Consider the following 16,714-nt stretch of genomic DNA (forward strand, 5'->3'; position numbering starts at 1 on the left):
GACAACCACAGACGTGTGTATATACGCCAAAGCCTGAGTTTTAATATATGCATTCTTCCCCCTATTTTTTCATTCTAAAATTAATTTATAATTTTTCATTACTTTTTGGAAATAAAAGACACACATATACATACATCAAACACACACATGCACACATACCCGTGCAGGCATTAAAAAAATCAATTTTACAATTGACTTTCTTGTTAAAGCACCAACGATCTCATGAAGATCCAGCTGCCCTGAGGTTTAATTTCTATGAAGTTATTACCACCGGACACTGGGCCTCACCGGACCTGAAAGCTTTGCAAAGGAGATGCCTCGTACCTGGATGGTATGCAGTCCACATCGAAAGATGGCTAACTTACTTTGCTACTTCTCAGGTAAAGTCCTAAAATTAATTTCTTCTGTTTATTATATCTTGGTTGTATTGCACTTGACAAACAAGGTAAGAAATAACATTGCCACAGATAGCAATTTATAATGAGTCAGTCATACCTACAGAAGATATGTGGATTTTTACATTTTTAAAAATGTTTATTTATTTATTTTGTGAGAGAGAGAGAGAGAGAGAGAGAGCAAGAGTAAGCAGAGGAAGGAGAGAGAGAGAGGGAGAGAGAGAATCCCAAGCAGGTTCTGTGTTGTCAGTACAGAGCCTGACACAGGGCTCAATCTCACAAACTGTGAGATCATGAACTGAGTCAAAATCAAGAGCTGGATACTTAACCGACTGAGCCACCCAAGTGACCCAATTTTTGCATTGTTTAATGTCAATAATAGTTTTAAAATGTTAAGTGGCTGTGAAACATATTCTTGGGATCTTCTTTTGGATAGTAGCTGGTCTCAAAGTGCTAAGTCATCATACGGAAGACATCACATGTTTCATAGGCAATAACTCAACTACTAATAGAACAGCCTGTTAGACAATACCTTTATGGAATAGCATGTGCAGATACTCTGACATCTGTCCTGTAGGACTTGTATAAGGAAAGAAAGTCCTGCTTTAGACTGTCAAAATGGAAAATGCTGTAACAGCTCCAGGAATGTGGGATAGAACATGAGGTAAGGATTTGAAGAAAGCATATTGCTTATATTCTTTACTCCAGATCAGGTCACAACTGAAACCTCAGTTCTCTGTCATTGTTTATAAGGAGAATAGATGAGTAATTTTCATCTGTATGCCATTTCTAAGGCTTTCACTCCAAGGTTAGCTCATGGGATTCTGTAGGCTGGATAATTATCTGATTACATGACAGATGGAAAATCGAGTTTCTACTGAGCTACTAAATCAAGAGAGTCTATGTTTATTTCTGATTAACAATCAAGTTAGTTAAGGGTTATAAATGATGCCTATGGCAAACTTTAGTTGTTGTTTATTTGGAAGGACACAAGAATAGTAAATATTAAAATGTGTTCTAAGTGATGCATATTTTCTTCCTATTCACACTGACCTAATTGATTAATGTCATACCAGGTCAAGTGGGGCAGCTCAGTCTATTTAATTTAGTTTTGTTCTTCACAAAGTGACTATTTTTTACTTTATAGTTGCTAATTATTGATGGACAGCAGCTGAGATCTGACCCAGCTACTGTGATGGATGAAGTCCAGAAGTTTCTGGGAGTTACACCTCATTATAATTATTCTGAAGCACTAACGTGAGTCTATTCTCATGCTTGATTTCATTTCCATTATTTGCCATCATAAATTATACTGGTAGGTGTGTATATAGCATCATTAATACTAGCTATGAATTTATACATCATTATGCTACTCAAAAGCAGTCAAAGGAGTATCCTCATTATTCACGTAGTGTCTTCCTTTTGAATACCACAAATATTGTATTTTACAAAGTGCTAACCTTTAGGTATTTTATAATTCCCCTCTTTGTGAGCTTTTTCCCAATGTATGTTTGGTTAAGTACATTTTTAGATGCCTACTCTGTGCAGAACTTGTCCCAGAAACTGAGGTTAAAAAAGCGAAAAAAATATAGTCTCTTCCCCCAAGTAATTCACAGGTTAGAAATGAAATGCTGATGGCCATTGTTAACTCTGTGAAAATGAGCAGTATTTCGGGCAGAATTGGGAAAAGGATAAATTCGTGTTTTACTTTGCATTTATTAAATTGTGTATAACCAAATATAATCACATCTATTCTTCCTGTTATCTACTGTTGCATGACAGACCATCCCAAAACCCACCAGCATATTACCACAGCCATTTTATTATGCTCATAGATTCTATTGGCTGGGAATTCAGACAGGACACAGCCAGAACAGCTTATCTCTGCTCATAATACCTGGGGACACATTTGGGAATGTGACTATTTGGGTATGAATCAAATGGCTAGGGACTCGAATCTTTGGAGGCTTCACTTTTTTAGTCCTATTTCTGGCTCTTGGACTGGGAAGGCTCAAAGGCTGAGCTCAATGGGATGAGACCTCTTTGTGTGGCATTGCTGCAGTGTAGTGGCTGTGTTCTGAGAGGGAGTGATTTGTCAAGGGAGTGTGATCCAACACAGCCATGGCCTTCTCTGACCTAGCCTCGCAAGTCGCAGAGCATCATTTATACTTCATTTTATTGATCACAACCAAGACACTAAAGCCGGTACAAATCCAAAGAAAGGGAAATGGGCCTCTCCCCCAATGCAGAGGGGCAAGGGCATTCTACAGAAAAGAATATGGGAGGGGAGATATTGTTGGTGTCATTCTTAGAAAAATAAAACCATATACTTGGGTAATTAAAAATGGGGGGGGGGGAGGTAAAGAAGCAAAATAACAAACAAAACCTCCAAGAAGCCAAACAATATTTTAAAAGGGCATGTACTTGACTACCTCACAAGGCCTGATACAAAGCCTATTAAATTTTAGACAAAATTCTAACAAGCCTGATTATATAATTTCCCAGTTCACAGCAGATTAGAATCAGCAATTAGACAATTAGAGAGGGTAATGGAAGGACAGGAAAAGCAGTAATAAGATTGGGTTGTTGCTTATCCACTCAAACAAGTCTAATGAAGTTTTTACCTACACTTGGAAACAATAACAATACAAGGCATGCCCCTGTTGATTAAGTAGACAAAGCTTCCTATATTACGTTTTACATTAATAGTTATTGACATTAGCTGTCTTCCCATACCTCCTTGCAGTAGTTTAGGGAATGGTTCTGTCTTGTTTACTACAAATAGTTGCTTGTGGTTCAATAAACCTGTAAAATCATACTTTTTAAGAAGAGATTGCAAACAAGTATAGAATGTATGGCTTTTAATATGTCTCACATCACAAAAATTAATAACTATAGTGATGTTCACTGTAATAAAAGAAGTCATATGGCAACCAATTCATGTCCTCAGAGTTGTCTAACAGTTATTTGAAAAAGGCTTTGCATCTTCATTTCACAATTTCATGCCTACTAAAATAAAACTGTAAAATAATGAATTCATATAACTTAGAAAAAATAAATGTCCTTTGTTATAGTATATACCATCAATGCAATAAACGAAACCAGGACAGCAAAATAATATAGAGTCAAGGTTATGACAACCCTATCTAAAAGAATGACTTTCAATATGGCTCTTCTTGCTCAAGTTGTATTCAGTTCTGCCTCACAACAGCTGCTGTGGAGAACAGGAAGAGACTGTGTGCCCCATCCTGGGACCTCCACACACCTGAGAGCAAAGGAGATGCTCTCAGCGTGTGTATAAATATCTTGGCTTTGTTGCAAGAACTGTATTTTACCTTAATGCAGTTAAATATTCTCATCCTGAGGCAGAAATGCTGTTTAGGGGAACAGTTATGCCGACTTCCCCATCTCATTTTGCAGAGCATGCTGAATTGTTTTTCCTCTTGGGAAATTAATGAAAACTAGAGAAAGGACTGAGATAGGCAAGGAGCAGATTGAAAAGTCCAGGTTGGAAATGACTCTGTCTTCCTTTTATTCATTTAACCAGTGATGTATTTAATTTTAATTGATAACATGTACTAGGACAACCTGGACTGCAAGGATCAGGTCTCTAATAATAGGTTGGGCAGGGAACTGTGAAGAAAATTTCCCTCTCCCCCTAAATGAGTTCACATATGTGCAGAGGCAAATTGCAGGTGCACCGGTATTATAGGAATGGGCCCAGGGCAACAAAATATTCTGCAACTAATTAACTTTACATCCCAGTCAATTATGCTTCATCCTTCTAAAACATCTGCTGAGCAACAAAAATGCAAACCTTTTCGATGTTTTATGCATGCAGCAAGTCCCATAGCAATAAATTTAAAATTTCTCTTCTTATTTGTTTATTCTTCCATTTTTCCTATCTTGTTAGTCCTAAACAAAAGTTCTTATATATCTGAGTTTAAACAATTACCACGCATCCTTTCTTTTGTAACTTTGTGCAGCCATGGGAACAAAACATTAGAATTTTTTTTAAGAGTATAGGGACCTGAATTATCCCATAGGATCATTTGCCTTTAGGAAAAGAAATGAAAAGTTGTCTAATCTTTCACTTGCCACTTGAATAGCCTGTGCCTCATGTTGTCTGAAAAAATATATAATAAATTATATTTTTACAATTTCAGTTTCCTCCCTAGAAAGTGTAAATATTTTGAACTTTAAAATCTACAGCACTTTTCCAAATTAGAAGTTTTAATTCATGTTTATATTCACAAAAGTATACTTACATTACATTTAGTCATTTTAATATATACCATTGAATGATTTCAAAGAAATTTGTTAATATATTTTGATAAAGAAATCATATTAATAAGTAAATAAATATTTTAAAGGTCCTGCGTATATGAGTTATAGTTTTGATGATTGGTCCTTGATCTTTTATGAATGAATAGGTAAAATATGGAACTTAAGTTAATAATTTCAACCTAAGATTGGATTAAATATTTATGGGTCTTTTTTCATTACAGTAGAAATATTAAAAAATATATAATAACATATAGTTTATATAATCTCAATTAGACTTTCAAACCAATTCAGTGAATATGTGTAGTACTGACTTAAATTAAGTTGAAACAATGGGCATACCAAAGTTATCTTTCTTTCTTTTTTTAATGTTTATTCATTTATTTTGGGACGGAGAGAGAGAGAGAGAGAGAGAGAGTATGCAAGTGGGGGAGGGGAACAGAGAGAGAAGGAGAGAGAGAATTCCAAGCACTGTCAGCACAGAGCCTATGCAGGGCTATGTCTCACAAACTATGAGATCATGACCTGAGCCAAAATCAAGAGTTGGATGCTTAACAGACTGAGCCACCCAAGTGACCCCCAAAGTGCATTTTCTTTATACAATTGGTGAGGCTTTCTCACTCAAAATTATGTATATAAGTTATAATGATTATATTTTTACAATTACTTATATATTTGCACTTTTTTAGGTTTGATCCCCAAAAGGGCTTTTGGTGTCAGCTCCTGGAAGGAGGAAAAACCAAATGTCTTGGAAAGAGCAAAGGCCGAAAATATCCACCCATGGATCCAGAGGTAATACTTTCCTAATTTCTGAAATACTCTGGTAAAACTTGTGCATAAAACTGTTTCAAAATGAGTGACAATAAATTTGCTTCCTTTTTCTTCTCTTTCTTTGCTATCAATGTTTTATATATTTAGACTATAGATAGACTGGCAAAGATTAATAATTGATAGATATCTGTAGAAATTGTTTACCATTAGGGTACAACTGAAAGATACTTAGTGAACAGTAACACTTTTCCAAATGTGTAAAGTACTTAAGTGAATTGTTTACTAAACAAGTGATTTCAGATAAAATACATAAACATTATTATTATATATTAAATATATGTATGCAATGCCTATACCATGCATGAGTTAAGAAATGGAAAGTAAAGGGTTCTGATTACCAAATATAACATGTGAGTGGGGAGGTTTCTCCACACCAGTCAACACTCAGACTCCAGCTTGGTATTTTACAATTCAACTCATTTCTAACACCATCTACCCAGATATAGCATAAGATCCCACAGGTTAAGGGCTCAATTCTATAAGACTGTTTCTTCACCCTCCCAACTTCAGATCCCAGTTGCAAGCCCAGGTTGTCACCTGTGCTTCTGACCAACCAGCTATAGATTGAAAATTTCATTGGCTTCCTCCTTGCTATGATGACTCACAGAATTTGCGAGGGACTTGTTCACAAATTTGCTTTGTGACAACAAAGCAAATGCTTTTTGCTATATTTAATGTAGCAAAATTTGCTACAGGGACTCACAGAACTCATAGAAACATTACTGACCAGGTCACGTGTTATTTATAAAGGAATACAACTCAGGAATAGCCCTCAGGAATAGATGGAAGGGATGCATAGATCAAGGTATGAGGAAAGCCCTCCTCTATGAATGAGCCACTCTCCCCAAATCTCCATATGTTCTCCAAACCCAGTCCTTTTTGGGTTTTTATTGGAGATTTCATTACATAGACACAATTGTTTAAATCATTAGCAAATGGTAATTGTTGATTCACCTCCAGGCCCTCTTTCCTAGGAGGTCAGCAGGGTGGGACTTAAAGTCCAACCTTCTAATCATATGGTTGATTCTCCTGGCAACCAGCCCTCATCCAGGTGGGGGTCTAGAAGCTACTTAGTTAACATAACAAAAGATACCTTTATCGTTCTTTCATTTAGGAAATTCCAAGGATTTTAGGAGCTTTGTGCCAGCAGAAGGGGTAAGGAACAAAGATATATTTTATAATATAAATCACAATATCAAAGAGAGGATACAGGATAAAATAGTTACAAACCCAGATTTATTATAGGAGGGTAAATTAATTGTTTTCATTGATTTATAATAAGATACATAAAACAACGACAAACTACAAAAGCAGGAAAAAATTTTTCTTAATAGATAGAAGTGATGGTATGAAGAGGTAGACTAGGGTTGGGAAGCCAGTTATCAATAGCTGAGCCAGATGTAATGAGTATCTGTCTCAAGACAAGGTAGGCAAAGGGAGGCTGGAAGTGATTCAGGTATTACTATGGAAATAGAAGTACCAGAATGTCCTTCTTAAACTATACCTGTGAAGTCTGTAATTTCAAAAGGGTTTCAGAAATCACTTCAATGCCAAGAAATCAGCGTAAGGTTCTCACTACTTCTATAAACATCTTATCCAGAATTTGAAGTGTTTACAATCTGGTTTAAGGGAAGAAATGTAATGAAATGCCTGATGGATGGTACAAGACAAAATGTAGTTGTCTTAAGTCCATTTCCACGGTATACACAAAAGTTGCCAAGGGAGTTTTATGAGGGAAAAGACTCATTTGTGTTAAAATATTGGAAAGGGCTTAAGAGAGATGGCGTAACTTTGACCAGATGGAAAATAATGTTTGGATCATTGCTTGCCTATAGTGACACAGAAGTGTTCATATCTACTATTTTATCAGAGACACAAAACAATGTTCTTTGGGTTATAATATGAAGTAAGTGACATAATGAGAGAAAGCCCAATTATAAATTTTCTCTTTCTCAGAAATAAAAGAAAGCATAAACTAAGAATACAGATATATTTGAGAATTCTTTTTTTTAACCATTCATCTAAAAAGGGCCAATCATTCCAGCTTGACTAAGAATTTAAGAATCACAATAAAGTTCATTATAATGATTTTTATGATGAGATATCATAATATTTTTGAAGTAAAAACTCCTGTTGTTTTGAAAGTATCAGTTTTTGTCCTGAATAAACATAGAAAATATTTTTAAAAGTTGCAAGTCATGGGGCACCTGGGTGGCTCAGTCGGTTAAGCGTCCGCCTTCAGCTCAGGTCACGATCTCGCGGTCCGTGAGTTCGAGCCCCGTGTCAGGCTCTAGGCTGATGGCTCAGAGCCTGGAGCCTGCTTCCGATTCTGTGTCTCCCTCTCTCTCTGCCCCTCCCCCGTTCATGCTCTGTCTCTCTCTGTCTCAAAAATAAATAAACATTAAAAAAAATTTTTTTAAACAAAAGTTACAAGTCATTTCTTTAATCATGAATTTCAGCATGTATGATTATGTTCACATTTCATGCTATGGCCAGTTTTACAGAAAATGATCAATTTTAAAGGAAACATATGTGTTTCTAGTTCACTTTTGTGGATTTGGTACCACAACAGCTCCCTACTTCATTCTTCTTTATAGTGTCATTACCTCTCATCAATTTTCTCCTTGCATAGCAATACAATTAAGAATTGCCTTAATGGTATATAATCCAGAAAAGATATACCTGGACCGACTTCAATTTTATAGCTACAGTTCTGCCAAATCTTTTCAGAAGGTAATAATGAGTAGTATCTGAACAAAAATACAAAGAAATGCATCTTTGTAGAAACCCATATGGTAAGAGACTTTCTTAAGAAATGTAGATTGCATCATTTTAATGAATAACTTCCTTCAAGTTGTTTGTGTTTTTGTTTTGTTTTTGCTTTTTGCTTTTCAGTCTAGAACTTTCCTCTCTAATTACTACCGAGATCATAACGTGGAACTGTCCAAACTGCTACATAGACTGGGGCAGCCTCTGCCATCCTGGCTGAGACAGGAGCTGCAGAAAGTGAGATAGCACTGGAGACAAGAACCAAGGCTGGAAGGATGCTTCCTTTTACTATTAAATAGAAAAACAAACCCCACAACTTTTGTCCCCTTAATGCACTTGTGACTGTCAACAGAAGACTGTGTGAATAAATTTCCTTCTATCTTTTTCATAAAATGAAATTGGTTATATATGCACGCATTGGCAATTACTAGCATCTGTCCCTATGTGAGCTTCTGGGAAGTAATGTGGGGTTTTGTGGCATTATCCAGTTTCCAGTGTGGGTATCATGACACAGCCCAGTTCCTCTGTTAACCATAAGGTTCCAGAAACTCTACATAAGACTGGGAACCCTGATTATATGCAAGTGACAAATGAGAATCTTGAGGAAAAGATAAGAACAGAGATATCTATAAATGAAGTTAGCAGTAACCCAGTATCTGAGTAAGGGCTTGCATTTTCTCTTTGCTAATTTAAAAACAAGTTTGCTTTTGTGGTGAGAAGAAATGCTATGATCCCATACTCTTATTTTGAGCATTTATTATTTATGGTAGTCCACATATTTTTTCCTCCTTTTTATGAATTTCCTTGCCTTGCTAGAGAAGTTGTGAAGTTGTAGTCTTCGCCTCCCCATGTGTTTTTGTCTGTTTTTCTTTGGTAAGAGAAAAGGTTTCATATCCACCAATAGTACAATTTTATCTGGCAAGGCAATCTATTCTCAGTGGATTTTGCACTATGGGTCCAACAAAACCTATCAGACATTTGGGGGAAAAGGAATAAGGATGCATACTCTGTGTAGTATCAACTAGTATGTAGAAGGCCATCTTTCCATGGGTCCAAAATCTTACCACACTAGTAATCTAGGTATAGCCACCTTGACAGTGATGTAGTATTTATATATTTTTTCACTATCTATGGAAGAAAAAAAACTTGATTGATAAGATATGGAATGAAAACACCAACATGAGTTTACAGGTAGTGTGGGGCATTCGTGCCTTCTATGTAGTATTATATCAATCATTTTAAAGCATGGACTTTTCTATATGCCAATACATATACTATTGCAGAAGATTATGTTTCTAATGGCTATTATATATATACATATATATAATATATATTATCGAAAACTTACCTCTTTAAACATTACTAATTCTCTAACCTGAACTGTTTCCCAGCCATGCCACCCAACAATTAATTTCTAGAAGAGAAGTGATGGCTCTTTCTGTCCTGGGTTCCTCTCCTACGTGGAGAGGATTGTCATGCTGTTTGAATTTTTTATCCCATTTTTCAATGAAGACATAGTAAGGCTTTGTTAATCTATTCAGCATGATCCATGAAGGTAAAATTTCAACAGAACAGTAAATCAGCTGCTTTGGGGACATTACCTATAGATCCATCCTTCCTCTAGAGTAATTTTTCTATAGTTTATAAATAATATTACTTTTTCCTGCAATTTGAGAAATTATGCGTGACATAATTCATTGTCTTTAAAGGAAACTGAAGATCCTTGTTTTGTTTGTTTGGTTTTTGTTGTTGCTGTTATTATTGTTGTTGTTGTTGTTATTGTTGTTGTTTTAAGCAAGCAAATCTAATCTAATCTGAAAGAGAATCAAGAATTTTCACATATTTTATTACAAAATTCAACTTTGGATTTATACTTCTTGAAAAGTTTTGTTTCCTTGTTGTCTTCCCCTTGTTTCCCCACTGTGTCTAGAGGCTTTTGATCTTTTTGAGAAAATGTGAACATTTTTCTTGGGCATGAGTGAATAGAAATCACAAATTATTGCTTTGGTTGTTCCTGTGTTAACTTTGAGACTCAAATTCTCAAACTTATTATAACTTATATGATCATGTGCTTGAAAACATTGCATTAAGCACGTGATAATCACAATAATTGGGTATTTAGACCTCTCACATTTCATTTGTTGGTTCACTGGTTTCCTCCAGTTTGTATTCTAATATTTTCTTTTTGACTAGAGACTAACTTTTTTCTAAGTGGAGTAACAGAGATATTTATACAAAAATGGGGAGATATTTTTCATATAAAGTAAAATTTCACACAAGTCAAAATACAACTCATCACCATATCTGCAAAAATGTAACTCATTTTTGGCATTTTTTCATTTTTTCCCCTAAGTAATGTATCATTCACCTATCTACAGACATCCGAGAGCAGAATTCCCCCAAATCCACCCAGTCTCTTTCATTGCAACCAGCGTGTACCTTTTTCTTATTAAGACTGATTATGAAGAAAAAATAAATTTTAATTATATGATTCATCCTCATCTTATAGTAAACTACTTGGAGGGACTCTGGGCTTTGGGAATATTATAATAAATCAGGAAAAATCTCAGCTTTAAGAATATCTTGATTGTCCCAATTGTTACCCACTTCAGACTTCTTCAGAATTATTGAGTCAAATTTAATATATGTAATGCTTTAAAATTTTAAGTAAATTCTATCTCATGGTCTTGAATTACATACTTTTTTAAATTTTAAAGAACTTCCTAAAACCTTTAAGCAAGACAATGTCTTCTCCTCTTTCCTTCTTCCAGTTGCCTAACTCACAAGTATAATCATTGATTACTTCACATTAATAAAAGCAGGAATAATATTAGATTATAAGCCTACATCAAGAGGTAATAACAAGCTTCTCAAATACCAGTCTCTAAAAATTATATTACAAATCTCATCCAAAACCAAATTTTGCATGTATTTAACAATGGCTACCAAAGAACTGAATAAGCAACAAGGAAGAATGCAAGTGAGAAAAATCTACAGTCCTTTTATTACTGTATTTTTTCCAAAAAAAATACTCTTATTCCATTTAGAGATTTTATTTGCCTTGATTTCAACAAATTCATTTATTTTTACCTTATGTAGTTTTTGTTCTTCTATCTCACTGTTTTAATATGACATAAAGTGTCCCCTTTGCCATGAATAATTGATTTTCAGTTACAGAAACAATTTATAGTGGAATAATACCTTAAAAGTCTGTTTTTGGTGGCTAGAATATATATTAGCCATTTGCTTGATGGAGGTACCTCAAAATAATGTTGGCCAACTTTTGAAAAGAAAGAAATCCAGTACTCTCCCATTTAGGATTTTATCTCAACTACAGGAACACAACGTAGCCATGGGTACATATATGCACCCAGTATATGTATATATATACAAATGAACATTTGTGTGTGTGTGTGTGTGAGCCAGTGAGGATGGGAAAAGCAGAAAGAGAGCTCTGCATTTATTGAAATTGTGAAATAACAGATATAGTATCTTTGGTTCTTTTTCAGAATAAATACTCTACTGGTATGGCAACTAGAGTAATGTTGTTTCTCCTCTAAAATCTAAGGTTTTATTTATTTTTTTATGTTTATTTATTTTTTGAGAGAGAGAGTGTGTGTGTGTGAAGAGAGGATGGGCAGAGAAAGAGGAAGACACAGAATCTGAAGCAGGCTCCAGGCTCTGAGCTGTGCTAACAGCTCAGAGCCTGATGCGGGGCTTGAACTCCCGGACCATGAGATCATGACCTGAGCAGAAGTCAGACGCTTAACGGAATGAGCCACTCAGGCTCCCCTAAGGTTTTAATCAATAGATGGTTCTTTTTCCTTTCCTTTATCATCCTATCTTCTTCTATCTTCCTATCTCTTATCTATATACATATTCCCTAAATTCCAAACATATAAAAAGTATAACCAGGAAGTTAAGAGAGTAAACTTTGGATATCTGGGTTCTCATGCCAGTTCTGCCTCTCATTAGTTGTGGGGCCTTGGACAATTTGTGGAATTTCCCTGAGTCACTGTTTCCTTTTCTGTAAAAGAGAGACAATAAAGTGTTACTCATTTGGTTATTGTAAGCATTATATGAAAATATATTTAAGTAACAGCACAAGGCCTGATGTAGTTATGCTGGAACATATTTGTTATAAGAATAATGTATAAGATTCAAGTCACTATCTCTTCTTTCATCAAACAAGAATATGTTTTCTACTCCCTTTAATAATAAAACATATATATCTTAAACATATAATTAATTGTATTTGGTCAAAATGGGAAGCTGTCTTCTGCATCACTTGTCCAAAAATGATTTTGTGCTGCTACCTGCTATTGTTCTAATCACCATTTGGAGCAAGGTAGTTCCATCTCAGTCCATCCTGTTGAAATCCCTTTCTTCCTACTGACCTCTTCCTCAGTTTATTCAGAAGAGTGTCTTCCTTGTACCCTTTCTTTATATTTCTCTCTTCAATTCCTTTGCTACCCAACAGATACTCTTTTTTTTTTTAAGATTTATGTATTTTTCAGAGAGAGAGTACAAGCAGGGAATGGGCAGAGGGAGGGGGATAGAAGATCCAAAGCAGGCTCCACGCTGATAGCAAAAAGCCAGATGCAGGGCTCGAACTCACAAACCGTGAGATCATAGCCTGAGCTGAACTTGGATACTCAACTGACTGAGCCACCCAGGTGTCCCCAGTTCCCCTGCAACCCAACAGATATTCTATCAGGGATATCAGATCCAGAAGTGCAACTTCCTCAAATCAAGTAACAGTCACAAAATTTAATGGAGATATAAATATAACAATGAATCAATACTTAAAAGAATCTAGAGCATTAAAAATTATGAGAAAATTTCTCTGCTCCAGAAGTCTTTATCTCCATAATATCTCCTTTCTACAAATGAAGCATTTTATTATGCTTTATTTAGTATATTGTGTTACATTTTATTTGTTAATATCAAATACTATTTTTTGAAACTTTTATTGCAAATGCACAGTATCTCAGGCCCGAAATAAGACATTTACATAAAGAATTTACGTTCAAAAGATATTTTATTGTTTCTCATGTCTGAAGTCTTACATACTACCAAAACCCAATACACAGTAGATACTCAATAAAAATTCATTGAAATATGCTGAAATGTGTTGAGGACTACCAATACCTTAATTATTTGCCCAACCTTAGTATGTATCATTAAACATTCTGTAAGTTTACATTTCAGGTGTAGAATTTATTCATGGCTTTTGATAAATTAATGACTCCATACACTAATGACTCCAAGATCTGTATCTCCATTCTCAAATTTACTCATGAACCCAGACCTATTACCCACCTTAATCTGTTCATTCCCATCTAGATATCTGCCTGACACCTAAATTGAGCACATCCCTCTTAATTACTGATTAAACTCTTGCTCTTCATGGAAATTTTCTGCTTCCCCTCAATCCCCTTTTCTTTTTAAAAACTACACCTAATCAGAATAAGTTTTTAGTCCTTCTGGTAATCTTGTTCTTCCACAAGCCCAAGTTACACTGATTGTTTTCCTGAATGTCTTTCACTAAACCGTATTTGCTCAGTAAAAAATACAATGTGAGTCACAAGTGTAAACCACATGTGTAATTTTAGGTTTTTTAGTAACCACTTTAGAAAACTATGAAAAAATTAATTTGAATTCTTAATTCAGTATATCCAAATATTGTTTCAACATGCAATCAATAAAAAATTATTAATGAGATGTTCATATTCTTGTGTTCATACTGAGTCTTCAGAATCTATATTTTACCCTCAGAACACGTAATAATTTGGACTTGCATTTTAAGTGCTTAACAGACGCATATAGCTGGAGGCTTCTACTTTGGATGGCACGGTTCTAGCCTCTGCTTTCTCCATCTGCTATTCTTGATCACTTCCTAGTCACCCCATTGGTGAGAGAAGGATTCCTGCCCTAAGATTCTAAGCGGCTGCCAAACCACAACACACAGCATGGGACAGTTGAGATCAACAGTCTATCTGTTAACTACACCCCTGATCCGGGGAGGAGGACACTGCCCACCATACACTGCCCTTGAGAAGGAGTAAATAACAAGGGAGTGAGAGACAGGTCTTATAGCACCAAGAGGAGGAGGGGGCCTCTTGTTTCCACAGGAACATGTGATTTACTTGTTTGAATAATTCTGCAGGCTGGCAGGAAACTGAGATCTGCTACTCAGGATAAGCAGAAACGGCACTTGGGCCACTTGATGGGACAATTTGCGGGTAGGGTACCGTCCCCAAGGAGCAGAGTGGGAAGGGAACTTGTGGTTAAACCATTAAAGATGCTCTAGTTTTAGCAGATGTCCGGGCAGCACATAATAAAATCTTAACTTTAGCCTTCACCCCATACCTGTCACCACTGTTTTACTACAGCCTCTCTTCCTCTTTCCTGTAGCATTTTGTCACAACCTCTGAAATGGACCTTTCATTTCTCTCTAAATCATGCACCACACTACTGATAGAACAGTCTTTCTAATTTGTAAATAGGACCATGCTATTACTTACGTTAAAAATCTTCAAAGATTCCCCAAACCTAAAGGAGATATGCAAACTCTATAACATATTCTACAAAGTTCTTTTTTGGTCCGAGGTTTTGTCTATCTGGCTATTATTTTTTTATTATCTCTTTAAAATTGCATTCCCAATTCTAGTAACAATCAATGACAGCATTCCCCCTTATCCGCAGTTTCTCTTTTGGTGGTTTCAGTTATCCACAGTCCAGCACTACCTGGAGGCAAATGATCCTTCTTCTGACGTATCATCAAAAAATCAATCAATAGTAGCCTAGAGAGTCTTACATACAGAGAATAAACTGAGGGTTGCTGGAGGGAGGTGGATGGGTGGGGGATGGGCTAAATGGGTGATGGGCATTAAGGAAGGCACTTGGTGGGATGAGCACTGGGTGTTATGTGTAAATGATCAATCACTGGCTTCTACTCTTGAAACCAATACTACACTTCATGTTTACTAACTTGAACTTAAATACATAATAGTAGCTTAATGCTATATTACCGTGCCTGTCTTTCACCTCGCTTGATCTCATCACATAGGCATTTCATCATGTCACATCATCACAAGAAAGTGAGTATAATACATTAAGATATTTTGCGAGAGAGAAACCACATTCACGTAACTTTTATTATAGTATAGTGTTATAACTGTACTATTTTATTGTTATTGTTAATCTCTTACCCTGCTTAATTTATAAATTATAAATTATAATTAAATTATAAATATATAGATTAAACTTTATTATATGTATGTATGTGTAGGAAAAAACATAGTATGTATAGAGTCCACAGTTTCAGACATCTGCTGAGGGGCTTGGAAACTATCTCTTGCAGGTAAGGGGACAATGCTATATTTGCTGTTCTCCAATTACCTTGTGATTTTTACATTTCTAGGCCCTTGTACATGCCGCTGCCTAGAACACTTTTTCCTCACTCAACTGGTCTCCTGTATGAATTGGCATTGCTGATTTACTAACACAGTAACACTTTGAATCTCAATCAAACTGGCCATGAAAATCCACTCCCTTTTGCTTCCTCAGTTCTTTGTATCTAACTCACGTAAATATCAATCCTCTCAACTTTGGGTCTCTGGCTTTAAGTTGTACCAGAAATCTTCCAGTCCCCTTGGCATTAGGCCATGAATATCTGGGATATGATGATAACATAGTTAGAGTTATAATGGCAGCAACTAGCTTACTAATCATATTACACCATTATTATTGCACCTATATTGCATGGTAATTTTTCATATATCTCATCTACATGCTAAACTGTAAGTTGCCAAAATGGGAAATATCTTTTCATTTTTGTAACTCTCATGCATAATACAGTATCTGGCACAAAATAAGTAATTGTTAGATGAATATATGTATTACCTTATATCTTTACAAGGGCAGGAAACTGGACTTCAATTTGTAAGCATAAAATGTAAATATAAAGTTATGCTCTCAATCATAGCACCAAGATACACATTTTCAAGACTGTTTGGCTTAAAAGTATTGACTGTTCTCTAAGAGTCTGTATGGTTGTACATCTAAGTCATCTAATCTTATAAATAAGAGCACCAAACAGACCAAATTAAGCATCCCTATACATAGTAGGAATTAAGCCACATTGACTGCTGTTCTTTCATATTGGTCTAAATAGCTCACAGTATTGCCCCCTAAAAATGTTTGTTTATAATCAGGACAAAGCTAAGAGCTGCCTGTCTACAATGCACTTTAGGAGGTGAAGTGCAAGGCTTAGAACTGAAAAGAATTCACCATATTGAAGAGGATAGGAGAGCATTGACTTGATATTGATTAGTGAAACCCTTGAGTTGTAAAGGTTTTTTTCTCGTCCTGACAAAAAGAACAATGTCATTGTTTGATGAGACACATAAAATGTTTGTGGAAACAATGTC

The 16,714-nt window shown here is 35.5% G+C and overlaps 1 protein-coding gene across 2 annotated transcripts in view; it reads left to right on the forward strand.

Moving 5' to 3' along the window:
• LOC109248522 (bifunctional heparan sulfate N-deacetylase/N-sulfotransferase 4) overlaps nt 1–14,001 on the forward strand; it is a 417,596-nt gene extending 403,595 nt beyond the window's left edge. The window contains exons 12-16 of one of the 2 annotated variants that reach the window (XM_019418297.2): nt 210–380; nt 1,543–1,652; nt 5,369–5,471; nt 6,625–6,665; nt 8,406–14,001. In XM_019418297.2, coding sequence (XP_019273842.1) covers nt 210–380; nt 1,543–1,652; nt 5,369–5,471; nt 6,625–6,665; nt 8,406–8,499 — 519 coding nt within the window. In that variant the 3' untranslated portion in view covers nt 8,500–14,001. The remainder of the gene's footprint in view (nt 1–209; nt 381–1,542; nt 1,653–5,368; nt 5,472–6,624; nt 6,666–8,405) is intronic. The other variant, XM_019418308.2, reaches the window with a different exon arrangement.
• Nucleotides 14,002–16,714: the final 2,713 nt, after the last annotated feature.

The sequence above is a fragment of the Panthera pardus genome, unplaced genomic scaffold (genome assembly GCF_024362965.1).
Source record: "Panthera pardus isolate Hobbes unplaced genomic scaffold, ASM2436296v1 HiC_scaffold_13, whole genome shotgun sequence".
In the NCBI taxonomy this organism is placed as follows: domain Eukaryota; kingdom Metazoa; phylum Chordata; class Mammalia; order Carnivora; family Felidae; genus Panthera; species Panthera pardus.